This window comes from Halichoerus grypus, chromosome 2 (assembly GCF_964656455.1).
Source record: "Halichoerus grypus chromosome 2, mHalGry1.hap1.1, whole genome shotgun sequence".
Classification (NCBI taxonomy): Eukaryota; Metazoa; Chordata; class Mammalia; order Carnivora; family Phocidae; genus Halichoerus; species Halichoerus grypus.
This window is the reverse complement of record NC_135713.1, coordinates 59,578,159-59,601,591: the sequence shown is the minus strand read 5'-3', so window position 1 is coordinate 59,601,591 and position 23,433 is coordinate 59,578,159. Positions and strand designations below refer to the sequence as shown.

General features: G+C 36.4%; 1 protein-coding gene across 4 annotated transcripts in view; it reads right to left on the bottom strand.

The window, feature by feature from the left end:
* RANBP17 (RAN binding protein 17) overlaps positions 1-23,433 on the bottom strand; it is a 321,688-nt gene that overhangs the window by 92,442 nt on the left and 205,813 nt on the right. For all 4 annotated transcript variants that reach the window (XM_078066864.1, XM_078066861.1, XM_078066863.1 and 1 more), the window contains 2 exons: positions 2,238-2,311; positions 1,104-1,184 (listed from right to left, as the gene is read on the bottom strand). In XM_078066864.1, coding sequence (XP_077922990.1) covers positions 1,104-1,184; positions 2,238-2,311 — 155 coding nt within the window. The remainder of the gene's footprint in view (positions 1-1,103; positions 1,185-2,237; positions 2,312-23,433) is intronic.

Genomic DNA, 23,433 nt, shown 5'->3' with positions numbered 1-23,433 from the left:
AAATCCTCAAAATTTGTAGTGATAAATAGCCCTCCCTGTCTTTATTACATTATACCTACTAACAGAAATATTGCATGGTGGATTTTGCCAGACAAGGACGATTATTTTCCAATAAAAAGTTGCATATTAAATTCCAGCACAAAAGTGGGTGTCTAATACTTTGGAAATCTTTTATGGTTTCCCAAGGAACACAATTTTAAACTTAACTAATACAAACATATTCCCGCAGTAAACCTACATTAAAAATTTCCATCTAATGCCACCGATTTTCAGAATGCTGTCCTCATATTTAAATATCAGCTAATCTTGGTGGTTAACTAAACCAACACTTATTTTTCATAACTCCTATATATTTGATAGCTAACATATAAAAGACAATCTACATGCTTCTCTCTCATTGGTAGAAACAGGACAATAGTATTAGCTATAATATAATAAGAAAAGATGATTCTGGTTTTAGATTTAAAAAATCTGCTGAAGATAGAAACCCAAACATTTAATGCATAATGGGAAATCTTATTTTAGAGTAAATAAGCTGTTGATTTGGTGGCGGCAATAATCCAAGAAGTGGTAAAAAACTTATATAATTTTCTTCCTATTACTCCTTTGTGCCTCTTAACTAATCAAAATAATATTCTTTTCAATTGAAGAATACTGAAGCTATAGTATTTACCCTCAGGAATTCAATTTTTAGAAGGTAATATTTTTAGAACATCTTGACCTTCTTCAAATTAGTTACATGCTTTCTTTTAAAACAAGAACTCCCTGACAATTAAGAAAAATCACAGACTAAAACACATGTGGTTGCATACTTTCTTCTGTATCCATTTATTAAACTGGATGGATATAAACATAACTTTAACTAGTTAGGAATCTATATATCCATACAAATTCAATTGTGATTCTGGATAAATGTTCATAGTTGGTAGCTAATACAAATCTTTCAAAAACATACTTTGCAGATAAGGCTAAATGAAAGGTTTTTTGTTTTTTTTTTAATTAAAAACAATTACAAACATTATGAACAAGGAAAACACCTGGCCAACAGAATGCACGTGTTAGGGTGTTTCTATACATTACTAGATATACAGTAAAAAGGATATCCAACAGAAAGATCATTTAGGAACTGAAGAGTCCTTGAAATCACGGGCTCGCATCTTCCCCAGTATTTAAGATTTGTAACACTAAATATGAAAAAAAAATGGTTTTAATTTTAAGTAAGGTATTTGCTTGTATAGAGAGAACATGGAAATACACATATATTTACGTAAGTTAGGTCACCCAAGTCAGAAATATCTCACAAAATTGAAAAACAGGTTTAAATACCACGGGAACATTTTCTATTCTATTCTTTTTAATGGCATAATCAAAATTATATCCAATCAATGTATAATGAACATTGTTCTCCAAATGGTATATAATTCTCTAAATTTAGTTTTATAAATTAAAAAATTGCCTGTTTCACTGAAGAAACATCAAGTTTGTATCTAAAATAAACATATTAGGGAATGACAGCAAGAGTTACAAAGGAAGTCAAATAGAGGCTCACAGTTATGACCAAGAAATGAACCATCAAACTTGTGGATCCAAAGCTCACTTCTTATGATCATGACTGTTTATGTAGCTTTGTTCTCTGCAAGCAACACAGTACTATCTACCTGTTACACAGATAAAAGTGGGTTGCCAAATGGAGGCATACAAATTCAGGCTAAATGTACAAAATTATGTCCATGATTAGAAACTAGTTTATTCTGCTAACAGATTAAAAAGGGTGATTTAAGGCAAGTTTCCATGAGTATGTCTCCGATAGCCATAGGTTTCCGCTGGAATCAATGAATGCCCTGTCTTAAGGCAATCAGACCTCTCCCAATGATTCCAGTTTGCAATAATCTCTTCAGTTGGTCTTTGAAATTGGGTATTTTCATTCTAATTAAAAACAAAAATGCTGCCCAACTGACTTGAAGAATCAAAGTCTGTAAACGTTTTAAAACCCATGTTTTGATGTTGCATATTGCAGTTGTATGGGTATCTTGACAGATAAGAATGTCTTTTGGATTGTGAATTTTAAATATGTGAAATTAAGTTTCAATTAAGAACAATGCTACCATTCTAAGAATTATAGCATAATTTAAAAAGGTCTTTTATTAAAAAACTAAAATTATTAAGAGATTTAAACACAGTAAAAATATCTATTACATTCAAAGCAACAACAACGAAAGAAAAATCAAAGAACTCACATTTTCGTCATGAATGTTTCTAGAACATGGTTGTCATCTGTTATTCCTAAAACTTCTGACATACGGGCATATACCTGGATGAAAACATTTAACTGTTAAAAGCTTTATCATTAACATATATTTTCAAAAGACTATTCAAATTGAACAAATGTAAGATTTAAAGCACTGTCGCATCCACACTGAAGACGGGAGTACGTAGGGAGAGCAAATGAAGGATTTTTGTAAAAAAGTATAATTTAATAATTTACTCTCTTTTTCTTCCAGGAAGTACCTCTCTTATTTTTTGAAATACACACCCACACTCACGTAGTTGTTTTGTTCCCAGAACACCACATAATTTTTTTTCTCAAAGTGGTAAACCACCCCTTTCTCAAAGACGGGCATATGTATATAAAGGGCTAAAAAATGAAGTGTCTCAATAAAATGCTCCGGCATTTAAAAAATTTCTATCTATTCCAGATATCAGCAAACCATCAAATAATTCAGGATTATGTTAGTCAGTTATAAAAATAAGGATTTCAAAAGTAAGAGGAAATTAAAGAATTTATAGACATTCTCCTCAAAAATCTCTCAATTAAGTTCCCCCAAATACAGAGATACGTCTTACTTTCCATGCTGAAACTGAAATCCCAGGCTCAGAGATTCTCTGCTGAATACATCAGGGCCTGGGAGTCCACTAAGCTTCCAATTAGGGAGTGTTGGTTGCACACTTTGGGGTGCAACATTTCAGTCCCAACCCAAGCCACATTGAGCTTATAAACACATATCCCACTTCAACTGGGAAAATGCCACCAGCAGCCAATGGAATATTCCCTAATAGCCTGGCAAAGCTGAGAGGTGGGTTGACACCTCCATACTCCCTGATGCTCTGGTGTGATTCCAGGTTATCCCTGCCAGACACCAGCTGTATGGGATTTTTCGTCTGTGATTTGATCCCCTGTGATTGCGTTTTCTCACTTTCTCCTGATCTGCCTATTTCCTAGGGTATGGTATGGCAACTTAGCTTTCACTCCCTATGCCTTTTGCTTTTCACGTGTAAACACCAGCTTGGTATACTGCCATAGGTCATGAAGGTGAGATAAAAATCACAGGGCACCACAAATCACTCAGAATTACAGGGTTATACAGGGGAGGGAGGCTGTTCATTGCAGAGATTTCATATCTGGATTTTAAACACTATTTAAAGTAGAAGCTCATGTTCTGGGCTTTCAACCTAAGTCCTATAACCAGAAGCTGCTCAGGCAGTAGTGAATCAGTGGGAGAGAGAGAGGGAAAGGAAGGGGCAAGTGGAGAGGGCAAAAGAAGGAAAGAAGGGGCAGAAAGGTGGAGGGGAAAAGCTGGGGGAGAGAAAGGAAGACTGAGATTCACATTCCTGTTGCAACTCTTCTGCTAATTTCTGAGCCCTACAGAAAAGCATTTCAATTACTATATCTATGGCTTTGCTCATGAGAGTAGGCCTTCATCTCTCATTAGATTGAAGCTATCACTCTGTTAGTAAGATGTTTAGGGGGAAGAGCGAGCCAGGGAGAGAAAATCTCAGGAAATGAGTTACCACCAATCCTCAATGATCAGAAATCTTTAAGCACATAGAAGGCTCAAAGGAAGACTGGTATGTAGAAAGGGAAGTTTCCCTTATCTCAGCATAACCCGAAACCTCTCTCATGGATGGGAGTAAATTGGGCCCTTGGAAACTCTGATATTGATATGATTCATGGCACATGAGGCCCTTTACAACTTGGCCCCAACATACCTCATCTCCATCTGAAGCCACAATGAAATACTGATGGACCAACTGAGGTTTCTCATGAAATTTCAGATTTCTAGGAGTTCATGTACTGTTCATTTTGCCCGAATCATTTTGCCTTCATTCTCTCCCCTTGATTCTCATTCAAAAGTCATCTCCTCGGAAGCCTTTTCTGCCTTCCCAGGAAGAATGAGTTGCACTCTCCTTTATGTTCCGACAGTGTCTGGTCTATCCCTCTCTCACAGTATTTTTCACACTGCAATTGTCTGGGTGTCCATCTCCCCCACTACACTGTACCGTATTTTTGTAAAACAAAAGTTTACATTTTCAAGGCTTTAGAAATGCTATTTTTTTATGGCATAGCTCAGAATTAATCTAATTTTGATTTTACCCAAGCCACATTGAATAATAAAAATATAATAACTAAAATGTGATTTTAAACATTCAAGACATTTTAAAACATTTAAAAAATATCTTTTCTAAATTGGTAGTTCTTACAAGGAAGTCTTCTGTGCTGTCCCTGGCTTCAAGAAAGGAGGAAGCTAGGCAGGCAGGTTTGTTGTGCTCTGCTGTCAAAACAGTTTCTCAGAGCACCAGATTTGACCCAATAAGATACTAGAAAAAACAGTCAACATTGACACATGGCAGGGCTTTAATCCACAATTATCCTTGTAACTTGCACCATTCCTTTTATCATCCATTAGCTTTGATTCCCATTATCCCATCTAGAACTGTGTCAACGTTTTTGTCCCAAGGGATTTCTCTCCACTACTAGGATCTGACAGTCAAGCTTGAGTACTAAACAGGATCATTACCTCTTAAATCTACTTATCTGATCTACTGAATAGTAAATTGAAAAGCTCATTAAGAGCAACAATCTGATTTGTTTTCACGTGTGACAGGGTCATTTAAAATCAATGTATGATTACTGCATTTCTTTTAAAAGACTGTCTCACATTTTCCAAGGCACCTTATCATTCAGAGAGCATGCAGATAATATGAAAATGTCTTCAAACGTTTGGAATTTAATTATACCATAGACATATATAATTTGGGGGGTGGGAAGTAGTCTGTCCAGTGAGGAAATATCTTCAAGAATGTTTACCACAAAGCACAAGTCAATGAAGGTTTTCTACAGGAAAAATTCTAACACAATATTTAGGGGTTTTCAGCATTTTCTAAAACTTCTATCACTTCACCAAAAAATTTTTTATTACAGCAAGAAGAAACTACATCACAATACTCATTTTAAGGAAGGATGCAGAGGTTGGCATAGGAATGCAAGAAGGGGAAAAAAAACCCCTTCCTTTAGTTCATAGATCCTAATTTTTTATTTCAGAATCAATTAAGGTAATTAGATCATTATGAAAAATAAGCAAAGGTTTAAGATATAAGAGACTAAGCTCATGTATGTTGTCCATTCTTCTCTGAGGGATACAGTGAAGTTGAAAATGGCTATGCCTTTGGTTATGTGTTTCACATAACTGGATGTGCACTCATTACAAGCTAGTTTTGCCTGGCCATCTGTGCCTTCCTCCCACTCTTTTTTTTTTTTTTTAAATATGCCTGTATTTCTCTATTAGACTATAAGCTCCCTGAGGGCAGAGATCATGTTCTTTTATCTCCCATACCGAATACTCGATAAATGTTTGTTAAATGAATAAAAAAATGAATGTAATGTTAAAATGCACATTTTGGCTGATTTCATTTCTTTCACAATTTTTTAACAAGAGGAAAACAACCCATAAAAGGTATGGTTTTTGCACAGAACTTTTTCTCTGTGAAAATATCAGAATTCTATTCACCAGAAGTAACCCTAGTAAAATTTCATTATTTAAAAAGATGTGGTGTTAATGCTTAAATAGTATTTCTGGAAGAAGCTCTCCCTATAGATGCAGTAAGAAGAGCTCATCTCCCTTGATACGGAGAGTATACACTATTGGCTAGCCCGTTAGTGGCACTTCCCATATCAGACAACAGAATACAATTTTGCTGTAGTATTAATTTTCCATGTGCATATGTCTTTCCTCAAATATTTCAAGCATGTGCTGCCTGACGGCAGGGAAAATATTTATATTTTTTAACATCCCCAGAAGAAATTAGAACATTGCCTTGATAAACTTAGCAATGTAGAAGGGCTTTGGTCCCAAAGATACCTGGATTTGAATTCTGGATCTGCCACTAACTAGGTTAAAGTCTCTGAATTTTGGTTTCCTACCTGTAAAACAGGAATAATAATAATACCTACTTAATGGCTTTTGGGCAGATGAAATGATGATACCTAACAGAGCTTGGCATTTAGTAGTTATCAAAAAATGCTGCTTTTCTGATGGACCCTTTCTCATAGTAGGTTTTAAAAACTGGCAGCTAATACCGTTTCAAGAGAAGGCTCACTACATAAAAAATAACAGAAGAATAAGAGGGTGCTTACCTCGAAGATTTCCACACTGCACAAACTTAAAACAAACAAAACCTTAAATCTGTACTAAATTTGAAATCTTTACGTATATATTCAGTCAATTCACACACTCTAATCATGGTCAGAAATGGTATTTGTTAAAGGCCATAAGGCTTCAAAATTTCATGCTACAAAACTGCATTTTTTTCTACTTCTACATAGCTATTATCTTAGAAGCTAGAAAAATTATCCATTTTAACCACTGATCCATCTCTCTAGCTCTTGAAATACAGGAAGTTGTTAAAAATGTAAGGAATCATCATTATTATAGATTTGAGAAGGCATGGTCCTAAAAAACTGTTTTATAGTATGGTTTGTTTTCTTATCTCTGTTTATTTGACTCTGCTTATTTTACTTTTCAATTTCAGAAAGGAGCATTTGGGTATGTACATAACGCTTCAACAACCCATACATCCTCTAACTTCTCAACTAACCAAATGACAAATATTGCCCGTGCACAGGCAGGTAGCTTAAGTGATCTTGTATCTGGCTTTTTAAAGGGCAACCAGACAAGATAAGAAAACCAGACAAGGAATAAGCATACAAATAGCAGTAAGATTTTGAGTTGTAAATTTAATTTAATAAAGAATAAAAGCATGTGCTATGATAATTTTTTAAATTGCTCTCTTTTTCCAACCCTAATTCCTGGTGTTGGGTATCTGCAGTGTTGTCTCTAACATTCTGGTTATAACTTTGAAGAAACTAATTATGTCAATCCTTAAATTTGAAGTAGATTACAGAACTGGGAAACCCAGAATATTAGTTCCTAAAGGTTGTATGGATATATAATGACAGTCACAGAAATTCAATAACAGCCCTCTATGAAATGTACTCAAAAGCACCACATGAAACAAATTAAAAAGAACAATGAATCTCTCATTCTGTGCAAATAAGAAAATAAGGGAAAACACTGGTTCTATAGGTTTTCATAAGAGTTGTTATAATGAATTAAGATTTTGGATAATGAATCTTCAGAAAATTACAGTAAGTTAATACCCTTAGGCCTTCTATAAATGTTTAAGATGTTATAACTTCTCAAAGAGCTTTTGTTAAGCAGGCTCAATGCAGAAAATTAGCAGTGCTGTGGAAATCAACAACAAAGTGTTCTGCCATCAGATGATATACTTTCCAGAACCAATTTATTCTCCAAAATTTACATCTAATACAAAATTGATACCGCAAAAAATTTTAAAAACCCCAATAATTGTTGTACATTTTAAAGTATTGTTTCAATCTGCTGACATGATTTATCAAGATTTTTAACTGAATTGTAATTTGGTAAAACAAAACCTGTCACCAGAAAGAATTCAATATAGTGAAAGCAGTAACATTCCTTAGGAAAAGAATTTTGGAACTTAGTGTGATATTACTTATTACGAATAAGAAACCAATTTTCATATTTTTGTCTTAGGCTCCAAGTGCCCCTGACGTCAATGCAGTGCTTTCTATAAAAGAGACCCACTGAAGTGAAAGGTGGGGGTTGGGTGTGGGGAGAAGGAGAGGTGTAAGAGGGAATAGAGGATTTAATGACTTGGATCTAAACCATTTGGAACTAAAGATACTGCGGTCTTTCATGAATGCTTGAAGCAGAATAAAACATGATCATCACAATTAACTTATGACCACATCAAAAGACATAATGGTACAAATATCATTGCTTCATATTAAATATAGAAACTTAGTGCTACTGGATAGATACATGTTAATCTTGGCTGATTAATTTTTCCATATTATGTAAAGTAGCATCACAAAATATAAGACCAAAATTAGGTAAAAAAAATCTTTTGCCAGAATTTAATTTTAAAACCATAGCTAATGATGGAAACCAACTGGTAAAAGGTTAGAATTCTGCTTGCCTCATTCAGAGGAATACAGAAATGGCAACTGATAAAAGAAAAGCTGACTATGGAAGTACAAAATAAATATGAATGTTAAATGTTTATTTCAATTATTATATCGAACCCACCATCTGTGGTGGCCATCTTGCTACGGGGACACGTACCTAACAAGTCTCTTAAGAGGCATTCCCAATCTGCTTGAATGAGCCATTGTATGAGAACTTGGAGCGACCACTTTGGACTCGCATTTCCTTCGCTCCACATCCTGTGGCACAAAGCATGAACTCAGCAGGCTGGGGTGCAGGGCCGCCTGCTGCCTTGTGATAATCCCCTCTCCCAGTAGGGGCCTCCACTGATGCATGGCTAAGAACATGCTTCCTCTTTTGCTTGCACCCCAGTGGGGTTTCCATTCCTAACTTGGGCCCAAATCCAGACTGCTAAGGAAGGGCTCCAGATGCTGCCAGAGATATTTTTGGATTCGTTTCTAAACAATCATTTATTTGAAAGAGGAGTACAGGTACAGTGTGAAAACCAGCAATACTGGTAATTTTGGAGAGATTCTTTCTCTGCCTCCTGTCCCCGCCCCCCCCCCCCCCCCCGGCCCGACCAGATCTAAGGTCTAACTACCACCTGTTCAACAGAAGCTGGCTGTTTGCCTCATTTTCCTTCAGGGAGCCACTGACTAAGGATCTCCACCAGCATGAACCTAATGTCTCCCGACAGGCCTTCACTAGCCAAGAGGGACCCGGGTCGAGTGCACCAGTTATTGGTCACAGGATACACAGCCCATAGAAAGACTCCTGTGGTGCAACCAGCTGAAAGCCAACTAGAGAAGATGGGGAGTGTACATTTGTCCTGACACAGCTTTGCTCCTGCTGGCTGCCAACTCACTCCATGTCTGGGGCCAAGTTTCTGTTGGACTAGTCTTCTGTGGCTAAAACTATGGGAAGGCACTGGGTAAATATTATTATCTTCCCAAGCTCATACAGCGAGAAGCTAACCATGGCTATGGCATGAGGCTACTAGAAGAAGGCTTGCCTAATTCTGGTGGAAGATTCTGAGACCATGGTTTAAAGGGGGAATTTCAGGCATTTTATTTATAGTCCTTTGCAATAGCAAATTTATATCATGATTAGATTTTGGAGGAAAGAAGTTGATGCTGGATGAAATTTGTGATAGGGTGAGAGTAGAGGTGGGGAACTGGGACATAAAAGATTTTTTTTTTTACTATAATCCCTCATCCCTCTCAAAGGTGTCCACCAGAAACATACTCTGGCATAAGGGATACACGTACTGAAGATACCCTTCAATAACAGATGCTATTCAATGTAGCCAAAGAAAACTTCCTTTCTCCTTTCAGGTATGAATAACTGGTTAGAACTGGCCACTTCAGAAATGTTGTAATCGAGAAACCTAGGCTGCTTTCGTACTATGCACTCAAGCTAAGCAGAGTCTCTGCAGTTAATACCGCTTACTAGCTGACGGTTGAACATTTGGTTATAAGACATGCATACTGTAGGGTTATAAAGTGCATAAAAAGGGAACCCAGACAAGGCACCCCTACACTTATCACGGTGAGCATGTACCTATTTTAGTAATAAGAACCTAGGGCTGTGGTGAGATAAGCATAAAGACTGATGATCCACCACAACAACCAGCAACTCAACTCACCTTAACTATTTTCCAAGCCTTCTCTGGAACTCTGGACACATCACTCCTCAGGCGTACAACCTAAAAAGCACAGAGTTTAGGGACCTGGCACCTGACATTAGGGATAAGGGAAGAGCAGAAGGCCTTCCCAACTTCAGATATAGGGAGGATATGGCTCAGGATCTTTGTGGCTGTCACTTAAAATGCTCTGGGGACTTTGATTATATTCTGGAAGCTATAAGCAAAGACAATGGTGAAGTGCTGTTCAAAGCCTGGATGTGGTTATATAGATTACACAATGGGTTTGCTTCTATGGAATAATTCAAGAAACCAATTACTAAAGGATAGCCCTAGAAAAGAACAAATTACAAATAATCGTTGACAGAACTATTTTTAAGAATCTCTTAGTACTGTTGTTGCTCATGAGGCACTCTCACTATGCAAGTGTGGCAACTGGGGCTAAGGATTTAAGTAGGCTGAGTCACCTCTTCATGGGTAAGAGTACGTTTTTAATAAATGGAACTCATTTATTCAGAAGGTAAGTACATCATACAGTCTTCTACCACTTGATCTAATTCTTGCCACACACTCTCCCCTAAATCCTCTACTCTAAAACACACAAACTATAGTTACAGTGGGCAAGGTCCCCATCTCCACTTCTAACATCTTTATTTTATTCATACACGTTACCTATTAACATTCCATTTCTGTCTCCACATTGCCTCTCTGAAACATGTCCCATTTTCCACATTCCAAAGCAACTTCTTTACTTTCCTCCTAAGAGACTCTCAACTCTCTCTGGAAAGAACAACCTGACATAAAGAATAGAGGAATAATGGCCCACAGAATGGAAAAAATGGTGTCAATCACATCAGCTACATTTGTACTACTCTGTCAAATCAGCTATGTTCATTATGTTCATTTTTTTCATTCCATTCTCAAATCTGACTCAAAAATATTGTTCCTATAATCTGTTTTGTCTTTCACTTTCTGTCCTTCACGCTAGCCTAGTTAGTGAAAACTTTAACCTACTCCAAATGCAAGCGATCAGGGTTCACCTTCTGGGGGCCTGTTAATGCCTTTGAACTCTAATACCTGGTTTCTCTGGGTAGGCAATATCTGGGGAAACAGGTTAGTCCTGCTTCCATCCTAGTCTTCCTACTGAACACTTCTCCACATTGAAAATTAGCTAAAACATATGCAAAACCTCAACCAAGACAATATGCAGTTACTCGGGAAGCATCTTCTCTCTCAGTAAAACAGAAATGGGCAAGTTAATTGCTTATGTATTTTTGGTATATTTACCTTGGAGGAAACACAGAATATATACGTAGTGTAAAACACGAGGGGTTCTACACTATATCTAAAACTAATGATGTAATGTATGGGGATTAACATAACAATAAAAAAAATAAAAAAAAAAAAAAGAAAACCAAAAAAAAAACCAAAAAAAAAAAAACAAAAAAAAACCACGAGGGGTTCTGAGTGAGACTCTGCTAACTTGCTAGCCTAGCACAGTACTTGCTAGTACAAATTAGGAGTCTGGTGAAATGGTTAAGACCTAGTCTGAAGCCCAAGACCAGTTGGATTCTACCACTTACTGAGTGATTTTGATCAAGTTTCTTACCCTCTAAATCTCAGTTTTCTTGAATAAAAAATGAGGATGATAGTAGAACTAATTTATGAAAATTTTGAGAGGATTAGAGTAGTTAATTCATGCAAAGCACTCAGAACAGTCCTGGCACAGAGTAAAATTTCCATAAGTACTAATTGTTATCATTATTGTCATAACATGCTATAGCACTGCCAGCATTGTGTCAGAAGCACTTGGAAAGTTTTTAGTATACAGTAAGCACCAAATAAACACTAGCTATTCGTCCTCAGAACAGGTGGCCAGTAAATAGCCACTATTATTATTAAGTAACACCTAATCAAACATTAGTCTGACTTTAAGATTATGAGGCATGCACCAAGATGACAGTCCCTTTTCTTTGTGCTTTATCTGGACTAGATGCTGGAAAGTAGGTCTACGCTTTAAGTTGGTATGTGTGTAGCTTTAGTAATGGTTACAGAGTGATTAGAGGGGAGAGAGCCCTAATGAAAGGCAGCCTAACTCCTAATCTTCTATCTTCTAGGAGGACAAACAGAGAAGCAACGTGAGAGGAGAGAGGAGGAAAACAGAATGTTCTGTGGCAACAGGTGATGTTTTATCTCAAGGGCTCACCTGTATCGCTTAAGTTCTTGATTTCAAAGCCCTCATCTTCCTTTTTTGAGTCATCGCAAGTTCCTGTTTCCTATTTCCAGGGTAAGTTCTCAACTCACTGGGTAAGTAGATGATTTACAGCCTTGGGGCCAATAAATTATCTAAGTCTTCCCAATTCAGATCAGTGAGTCCAATCAATTCTCTAAGTTTTCTTTGCTAAATTAATGCACATAGAGAAAGGGTTCCAGAACACCATCGTAAGAGTTTTAAATTATCAAAAGAGTTTTTGTGTGGTAGGCTCAGTAAGAACCGACAGGGGCTGCCTTTCATTTATGAATATAATATTGGTCTCTCTGACACTAGACTATGGAGTGAGTTGTTTCTTATATAGTAGGAAGGATTATATCAAATATCTAGGATCTAGAACTAGCTCAGTTCTCTTGTGACTGATGGCTAGCCAGGATGAGAGGTCCAATCTGTGGTTGTAGAGATGAGTTTTTTTCCTTGGGAAATGAAACAGCAAAGATGGGGATGAAACTTGTGATGTTCGTTTTATCATTCATCATTACAGTTAAAACTGAGCATATGCCTAAACTCATTCCTAAATACACACACAGGCAATGTGATAGAGTGGAAAGCAAACTTGGATTTAGAGTAGGATGATTTGGTCAAACCCAGGGTTGGTCACTGAACAAGTCTTTAAACCTTCCTGAAATCTTTTTCCTATTCTGTAAAATGAAGGTAATCATACCTACTAAGTAAAACACTGCTGAGAAGACTCCATGAGAAAATGTAATGAGTAACTCCACAGAGTGGTTAAGCACAAAAGTAGAAACCCAATACAGGTTAGAGTAAGGTTGAAGATAGTACATCTCATCAACTGATATTTCCTAGGCATTTCTCATTCTACATTACCTGAAAATACAGAATTTGTAACTTAGAGCATGGACAATGTTTTAACACCCAGTGCCTAGAACTTTTAGGGATTTTAGGAATGGCAGGGTTGGAGAGTACTGTGTAAGGCAGCTACACCCCCCAGAGTGTGGTATTACAGCCCATGTATCACACAAGCAAATGACCAGGAAAAAAAGGACAGTTGAGAACTTGGACCATAAAGCATGAAAACATTTCTAATGAGTCAGGAAAGTGGGTCAAGAGGGACTGTGGGAGGAAGTGGTGGTGAACACTTAGAGACAGGAAAGGACAATGAGTGGTTGAAGGCTGAACAGAAAGGGTTAAAACAAAAATTGAGAATTGCAAGTCTCAACGAATGTAAAGACACCAGTGTACTAAGGTGTTTTGCAAATTTCAGCACTGCCTATCATTTTACTACAATTTTCCTCATCAAAAGGTGTGGGGGATTGTCCATTGAAATGCACTTCCAATTTTGTAACAGAAGTCAATCAGAAAATGCAATTCACATTGAAGAAAGTTGTTTCAAAGCCAACTTTACTTAAACACATCTATTCCGTAAAGCAAGGGATACTGGCGCTGGGGAGCCATGCAGGCCTAGGGGAAAACAAAATCTCAATAAGTATACCAAATGTGCTTTTATATTTCAAGATTCCTTCAACAGAGACATGTTATGGGGAGATAAAAATTAGGAAAACACACTGAACTTAACTAATTCAAAATGTTGAAAAAATATTTTGCATTTATGTTTTATAACCAAGTGCTTTTCCCACATTTGTCCCAAGGCAGCAGATGAAGCACTATATTCACCATTGCTAATACTAGCAATTGGAACATGCTCTTTGGCAAGGCAGAAATAAGATAATTGTTCAACATAGGCTGGCTTTTCAGAAATACTGGAAGCATTGCCTGTAATTATAGACATCTGTCACTGCTAGCCACTCAGTACTAACCCTGACATCAATATACAACCATAGCACTAAACTGCCTGCAGGCATAGCAATGGAGACCAGATACGCTAGGCAGGCAATCATCTGCTTCATCCAAACTATCTGTCAAAGGTTCCCAACCACAAATAGCTCTTACATTTTGTATCCTTAGGATAATATGTTGATTTATTTTAGATTCTCTAATATTTACAGTCTAGGCCATCTACTAAAATAAAGAAACAAAACTTATGGCTAATGGAGGCAGTTACTGTTCACAGTCATCATAAAAGGTCATAGCTCAACCCTCAAATGTTAAAAATTGATGGCAGCTTTAACCATGTGCTATCATACAGATGTTTCCTTTTGTAGAGGCAATTATTTTCAATAGCAATTCAAAATGGTAAATACAATCTTTCATCAGCAAGTATGTTGCCACACTGATCTAATAGAAATGCTCATATTTTAAAGCCTTTTTTGAAAAGTAAAGATAGGTTCAGTGTTGACTATTGAAGAATCCAGACTGTCAGGTTGGGTTTAGCTATACATACAGTACCGTATCTGGCAATAGTTTTTACATATACAAATGATGTGATGTCTGAAGACCAGGAAATGATATTGAAGGATAAAATACTTGATTAATGAATGAGTCAACTGACATATCATCCTGCTAGGTGTAAAGCTTACTGAAATATACATGTGTGTGTACATTCATATTTTTAAAAGCCCAAAGACACACTGTAGCTTTACATGTTACTCTCTTTCTTTCTACTAAGCAGCCAGAGAAGCAAGCTGAAAATTATTAGACATTTAGACTAATTAGGAATAAGCACTCACAATTATCATAATGTGTTACTAAAAACACAGATATTTCTTGGTCTGATCACAACAGCCTATGCTGAAGAAAAACTATTAATTACTGACAGACAGTTAGCTTACAAGTGAGCTGCATCTTAAAAACCTCTTTTAAAATACAATTGCTAAATGCCTTACAGTGCTGTAATGTGAGACAGGTTCAAATCTTATTACTTCACTGAAATTAAAACCTAAGTTTTAATACTGTTCAAGTCGAACAATGATTCCACACTTTATTGCTTTTGAAATCCCTTGATGATCATAGGAAAAAATGCCCCCGAGAAAAAAAGACTGTTTTCGATAAACAGAAAATACAGTTTGCACTCTTAGCCTCTTTGTCATCACAAAAAAAGGATTTAATGCCAATTCTTTAAAAAAAGACTTTTTTCCCACAAAATGTGCACCTTGTGTGCCATTTGTAAAATCAGTTCACTTTCTTTTATTTATTACTGCAGCGCGGCAAGGCAATAAAGCAGCTACCGATAGCTAATAAATTACATGCCTTTTAAAACAATTCTCTTGCTACAGAAACATGTAACTACAAAGGTTTACATTTACATGGTACATCACATGAAATGTCTATATTTGTGTCCTATTAACCATTTTGGCAAATTGTGGACTTTTACCAAATAGCCAAAAGAAAAAAAGACAAAGTGAATCACACATGTCGACGTGATATAAAATAAAAGCCTTTCTAGTAAACTACTCTTATACTATTTGCTCTTTCTAAAAATCCTCCGAAATTTATTGAAACACATATTTTGATAAATCATTTTATGTATCAAAAAGGTATTCAAAGATGTTCTAATCAGGGTTAATTTAAACTTTATTAAGGGAATACTGAGTAACTATAAGTAATTTTTCCCCCTAATTTATGTTCCTAGTATCATGCAGTCTTTTAAAAATCATAGCTCCTAGCAGTTACTTAGAATAAATTATAAAAAGCAGGATCATTGTTAGAATAAATTATAAAAAGCAAGATCATTGGATATAAGGCAAAAATGCCCCAAATCTGTTCCTTAACACATTTTATATTTTTTAAAAGATACAGAAACTTGGTTATTTAATAAATCCTCCTATCAAACATGTCTTGCTAAGTTATAACCAACCTTTCTTTTAAAATATTATCTTCAAATATCCAGGAGGACTGTCTAAAAATCTTACTTTATGAAAGTAAGCTGTTTATTTTGGTCTTTCTCACTTATCTATATGTACAAATGAATCCTGAAATATCTGTACTCCAATTCCAGGATTAAATTGTTAAATTAATCAGGGTATTTGCTTAATGCTCTCATCCTCTACTCTCATGATGAGCATGTATTTATGAGGTAGTGTATTGTCTTTTATTATTAATTTCCTCCATTTCCTGTAATAGCTATCATAGCTGTGGTTTTTTTTTTGTTTCATACCTACAAATTTCAACTTTGTTCAATTATGCATGATGAACAATGCTTCAATTTTCAAAGCACAAACAACTTTGTTCCTTTTCATATTTATTTCAAGATGACAGTCTACCGTACAAATGAATAAAAATTCTATATTCTATAGCACCCCATTTCTCCGTTCAGATCTACTTTTCCCCACTTTCTTTGGAAATTAGCTTGATTATGATGATAAACAATTAGGAACTTGTGGGAGATCACGTTTTCTGAAGAGTTTAATGAAATAATTTTTCTCATCTTCATAGATTTTTTAAAAGGGGAGTCATTACCATCATAATTATACTCTATAAACCATATATCAATATATGCAGAGAATCCTAGTACACATTGCCTGATTTATCTTTTGCCTCTTTTTCATAGTAAATGCTCATGTTTTTTGAAATCATGACCTTTCCCCATACCATAGCTGATTTAAAATGGTAAGATTCTCAATTAGCAACCAAGAAAAATAGGTGACAAAATACCTATTTTTTTCTATGTCCCCCGTCTTTCCCTCTTCTCATTAACAAAATTTTATTTTAAATATTTAATTACTTGGATTATCTTCCTTTTGGCCAAGAGAGGGCTCATTCATCATACTGTCTCTCTTGGATCACTAAGAACATGCATTCAAAGGACAGGTATCATGAACCCAATTTTTTTTATATGGGGAAATCAAATAGTGGTTAGGAGACTGCTCAAGATTACACAATTAAACGACCACTTTTCCCATTTCCTATTCACAGGCCTCACTGTTTGACAACACTGCTTCCTAGCTACTGGGAAAAATATGTATTCACAGACATTTATTCTGGTAAACCCAAATTAAACTTTCTATTGGGCGCTATTTCATTCAACGTATGTAAGACGACCCTGACTTCCATCTGGCACCAATATGACAGAGTGGAACCAGTGTGTGGTTTCTTGGTGCCAAATGAGCAGGGTAGGGGAATTCATTTGTTTTACGAATTACCTTAGAAGCATGGAACATTTATTTTGACATCAACCTCCTTAATTTGGTAAACTATTTGAAGGGTATTGATATTTAGATTTCTTGGTCTCATTTTGCAATCATGAGTGGGAAAGTGGAAAACATAAAGCTGGACTTTTCTGGCCTCTTTTTGCACCGATATGCAATTCCTAGTTGTTATTACATTTTACTTACCTGTTTATGTACTACACAGAACCGAATGACGCTAAAAGAAACCCTGAGTATCACCTAGAAATCCTTCTAGGACTTGCCCAAGATTCCATCAGGTGACTTCTTTATGTTCTCACTGTCCTTCTGCATATCAATCATGGGCCTCATCATATTGAACAATGATTGCTTGTCAGCTTTGTCTGTCTTCTCCACCAGGCTGTGGTGGCAGGACTATCTCCCTAGTCACACTGTGTCCCAATGTGTAGTACATAGTAGGCAATTACATGTACAGGTGACCCTTTGACAACAAGGGTTTGAACTGCACAGGTCCGCTTACAAGCGGATTTTTTACAGTATGGTACTGCAAATGTATTTTCTCTTAATTATGATTTTCTTAAGAATGTTTTCTTTTCTCTAGCTTACTTTGTGGTAAGAATACAGTATATAATACATATAACATTAAAAATCTGTGTTAATCCACTGCTTATGTTATTGGTGAGGCTTCTGGTCAAAAGTAAGCTATTAGTAGTAAAATCTGGGGGGAGTCAAAAGTTATACCTGGATTTTTGACTGCACAAGGGGGTTGGCACCCCTAAACCCCATGTCATTCAAGCGTCAATCGTATTTGTAATTTCAATGTGTTTTTTTCCAACAACACCAAACAATTCTCCAATTGTCAGTGAAGACTGATTGGATGTCCCCCAAATTTAACTCAATTCTGACACTATCTCAAAGTAGATGGTGTCAGATCTCATGGGTTAAGGGCTCAGTCCCACAAGGCTGCCCCTAATTCAGGAGCCAACTGAAAGTCCAGTTTGTCACCTGTGCTTCTGAGTAGCTATAGATTGAAGGTTCTAATGACTCCTTCCTTGTGTTTGATTATTTTGCTAGAGGAGCTCACAGAACTCAGAGAAACATTTTACTTACTAGATTACTGGTTTGTCATAAAAGGATGTACATCAGGAACGTCCAGATGGAAGAGATGCTTAGGGCAAGGTTTGTGGGAAGGGGTGTGGAGTTTCCATGTTCTTTGAGTCACTCTCCTCAAATTTCTATGTGTTCACCAACCCAGAAGCTTTTCTTTTTTTTAAATTTAAATTCTAGTTAGTTGACATTCAGTTCAATATTGATTTCAGGAGTAGAGTTCAGTGGTTCATCATTTACATACAACATGCCAGTGCTCATCATAACAAGGGCCCTCCTTAATACCCATCCCCCACCCATCTCCCTCTGTCAACCCTCAGTTTGTTGTCTATAGTTAAATCTCTCATGATTTATTTCCCTCTTTCTCTCAACCGAGAAGCTTTCTGAAACCTATCCTTTTGGCTTTTTAGGGAGGTTTCCTTACCTAGGCACGGCCCTTGGTGACTGAACTCAAACTCCAAAACTTTCTCCCTTCCCCAGAAGTCAGGAAGTGGGACTGAAAGTACCAACCCTCTAATCACATGGTTGATTCCCCCTGGCAAGCAGCACCCATCCCTAGATGCTTTCCAAAAGTCATCTCGTTAGCATAAACTCAAATGTAGGAAAAACGGGTCTGTTAGGAATATCAAGATACCTTTATTGGCTCTTATCACTTAGGAAATTCCAAGGATTTAGGAGCTCTGTGCCAGAAAAGGGGACAAAGAGCAAACATATGTTTCTTATTATAAATCACATTATCACAGTAATTATAAGTACTTGGTTCATGAATGAAAGAATAAAAGAGTGGCACTGATTCAGCCCAAAATAACATTGTTACAGCTACTATAAAAATCCTTTTCTGATTTACAATCCTTAAAAACTGAACATTGCCTGGTTTCAATCCACTATCTGCTAAATAAAAATACTGCTCTATTTAATAACATCTACTTCAGAAAAATGACTAGGGTCAGAATAAAATTTCTCTGCTTTTCTCGCCATCAAATTTGACCATCTCACTTTATCTAATCCATAGTCAATCAATCAACAAGAAAATAGTTGATCATCTAGCATTGTCTTAGCTGTATTGACAAATATAAGATATATATAGGACATTGCCTCTGTCTTCAAGAATCTCAAACACAGAGCAGAAAACAAAGGAGCAAGACTGGGAATTACAGTTCATCATTTAATAGATTTAGAGTTAATCAGACCTAAAGGTCAAATCTTGTACATGCCACTTCCTACCACTGTATTCTTAGTCAAGTTACTTTGTGGTAGAAAGAACTATGGTTAAGAACACCTTCATCACAAGATTATTTTGAGGCTTACAAGATGTAATGCATGTAAAAGCTTATCATCATAGTGCCTGGCATAGAATAAACAATAAATGACTGTTAGTACTGTTATCATTATTTAACTAAGCTTTAATGAATATGACCCAGATACTAGGAACTGTAAGAATGATACTTGAATAGAACACTGAATAATGGGGATGGGGAGGGGAGGGGATGGGGGTGGAGAAGAAGGAAAAAGAGAACAATACAATTTAAGATAAAGATGGTGAGAGTCAGCCTGATAGAGGGGAGCTACTGGAACTAAAACTGGCTAGTAGGAGGAGCTAGATTATGGAGGACCTTAGAAGCCAAGGATTGCTGGCTTGATGTAGGCAACAATAAGTCTTTGAGTAGGAAGAGCCCTATGACAAAAGTGGTGTTTAAGATCTGTCCAACTACAGTATGTATGATGGACCACAGCTAGAGAGGCCAAGCTTTTACCTTTCTTGGACCCTTTGTTGTCTCTAATGTCATGTGTTCCCTCTCCTTGGTAGTCCAACCTTCATGGATATATACTACTCTTTGGTTTCTCATTTTTCTAATTATTTTTGGTTAGAAATTTCTATTCTCCACATCCTTGAACTGAGAGTGCTCTCCCTCCATCCTCATGCACCCAGTTCCTTGGGGGAGGCTCATCTGCTTATATAAGATTTCAATTAAATATGTACCAAAATAACTCTAAATCCATAGCTCCAAAATTAAGTATTGAATGTGGAAAAGAAATCCCTCTCTGCTTCAGCTGTGCTACTGAAAAAAAGTAAAAGGGTTGGGAATTGAAAAGAAATGCCAAGGTGGCAAAATTATGACAATTTGGCTCTATTTCCTCAAATGAGAGGAAGGTCTGAGGTGGGCCAGGAACTTGAAAGAGATTACTTCTGCCTATATTAATTATATAATATTACAACATATCAGCTCAAAGGCTCATTTGGTTCCTTATTGCTTCTGATTACAATTCCAATGACCTACCCTCCAACTATGACCATTAACCTCAAAAGGCTGGAGATGTACCCAGATATTTCTATCTTTCCTTAACAACTATCTCACAATCTTTCATTCATGGACTTCCAATCAATGTATTTTCAGTTTGTGGCACTGCTTAGAAAAATAAGTTCTATAAATTTTATTATCCATCATAGAAAGCAAAACATCCTCTTATTTTCCCTGAACTTAATGTAGGGCTTAAGGGGATTCCTGAATTTAAATACTTAAGAAATTTTCAAGTTCTACTAAAATACTGATTTAAAAAAACAAAACCTGGTTTTCCCTCTTAAATGTTCAACTTTCTACACTGAAGATGCCTAAGACTTTCATATTGTTGATTTTATACTGTAAAAGGGAGTTGTGCTGTAAAAAAGTAAAATATAGATTATAACTATAAACATTGTGCTTTTAAATCATTTGAACCATTGGGGCAACTGGGTGGCTCAATCAGTTAAGGGGCTGACTCTTGATTTCGGCTCAGGTCATGATCTAAGGGTCCTGTGATCTAGACTGTGTTGGGCTCCGTGCTCAGTGGGGAGTCTGCTTCAGGATTCTCTCTCTCCCTCTGCCCCTCCCCACAATTTCTCTCTCTAAGATAAATAAATAAATCTTAAAAAAATAAAATAAATATTTGAACCACTGAATTTTTGGAGTCTGTTTTTTCACAGACCACATTTTTGGGTAGTGACAAAGGTCCAAAAACATGTAACAATATAGCTATTTAATTCGGACTACAATCTTGAAAGATTACAAGAGGTCTTAATGTTAACAGACAAAACAGGAAAAAACAAATTAGCTAATGTAAATTATTACAAACAGGCCACAATTGTTCCTCTTCTTCTTTTTAAGTAAAAGCATTTTTTAAAAACCTTGGAAAAAGCAGAAGCAGAGGACAAAGTGCCAACAGTATTTCTCAATGACTAGAGAAGAAAATAAAATGCCTATATAGGATCAAAGGCTAGAAAGAGTCAGGAACTTCACAAACCAAATGAAGTCTGCTCACCTGCAACTAAATAAAATGTACCATCCCTGATTCCTTATCCAGAAACCTTCTATCACATATCAAATCATCTCCTTAATACAACATTTTTGAAAAGTAGTGTAGAAGAGTCCAAAGCCCCAGTCTCAAGTGTGACCTGAACAATTTTCTCCACTTCTCTGAGAATCAATTTCTTCATCTACAAAATGAAGATAACACCTACCTTGTAATGTTGTAGAGAGGGCTAGCAGTAATTTGGACACAATGCCTAGCACAGTATCTGATGCACAATAATTACTTTATAAATACTATTTTTATTGAGAATATCAGTTGCATATCTAGAAAATAACTAAGCTTATAAAAATTAGGAATTTTCAGGGGCGCCTGGGTGGCTCAGTCGTTAAGCGTCTGCCTTTGGCTCAGGTCATGATCCCAGGGTCCTGGGATCGAGCCCCGCATCGGGCTCCCTGCTCAGCGGGAAGCCTGCTTCTCCCTCTGCCACTCCCCCTGCTTGTGTTCCCTCTCTCGCTGTGTCTCTCTCTTCAAATAAATAAATAAAATCTTTAAAAAAAAAAATTAGGAATTTTCATTACACTGTGCAATGCATTTCTTTTTTCTTTTTTAAACAAGAAGGGATAAGTAAACCATCATTTATACTCAATCACTATGCATTTGTTGTTAATGTATACACTATGGCCAAGTATCTATTTAAATTTTGATGTCTGAGAGTAAGTAATTGGAAAGGGAGAAAAACACTTTCATTACATAACATAAACATACTGCACCTAAATTAAAAAGTAGTAACTATTCTCTTGAGCATTAAATGGGAATATGCTAAAAGCACCAGGTTTTTAAAGAGCGGTAAGGATTCCTGGCTTACTGTGAAACATTCCCAATCACTTTTAAAGCTTTTTAAAAAACTCCAAAATGGCTGACAGTAGGTAAAGAGAATATAAAAGCAGATGGTTCGGACAGCCTGAATACAAAAAAGCAGGTCTTAGCAAAACAGAAGCATTTGCCAGTTTGCCAACGCTGCTGGTTCCTGCTTCCACATCCTGCTTGCATCTCGCTTGCATCCCGCTTGCATCCCCCCCACATCTGCTCACTGGTGCTCATGTGATACATTCAACCGACGCGGAGGATGAAGAGTAACAACCTGCAAATCAAGAGCCTACTGAGATCTGTTATTTGAAAATGGAACTCCCTTTTCTTTGCAGGTTTTTCCTCACAATTAATCTTAGGGAGGTGAAAGAATTGTCTTTCTTCAAAATTAAGACACGGTCCTTAGATTTAAGACAATTATTTTAACAATAACACAATAAAGGGATATTAATGCCTCACTTATGGAACACATTAATAGAGAAAGATGCAAACTAACTCAAATCTTAAACCATGCTTGCAGAATATACCTTCTACTCCCCAAGTACAATAAAAGAAGAAATTGTTATAAGTAAGCTTCTAGAAACAGAAAGCAGTCACAGCATCTTAACCAAACTACACATTATTTCTCACAAAATATCATACTTTTTTTGTTTTGCCTTTGAACAAACTAAGCTAGGAACTTAAAAGGAGAATATAATATCATTTAGAAGAAGGCTGAAAATACAGTAAGTTAAAAGAATAAAATGGACAGTCACATGGTGAGAGAACACAGATAGGAAACAGGGTTCTTCCCTTTCAAATTCCCTTACTGGTGTGAAATGGGATTTTGGAAAATCCCATAATGGACACTATGAAAAATGAGCATAACTCAGATGTCAATAAAAAGGAGTAGTGTAAAAGATCTAGAATATCACAAAAGGGGTTAGGGATGATGAGAGTGGATGTTGGTAGATATCAAACCAGGAAAGA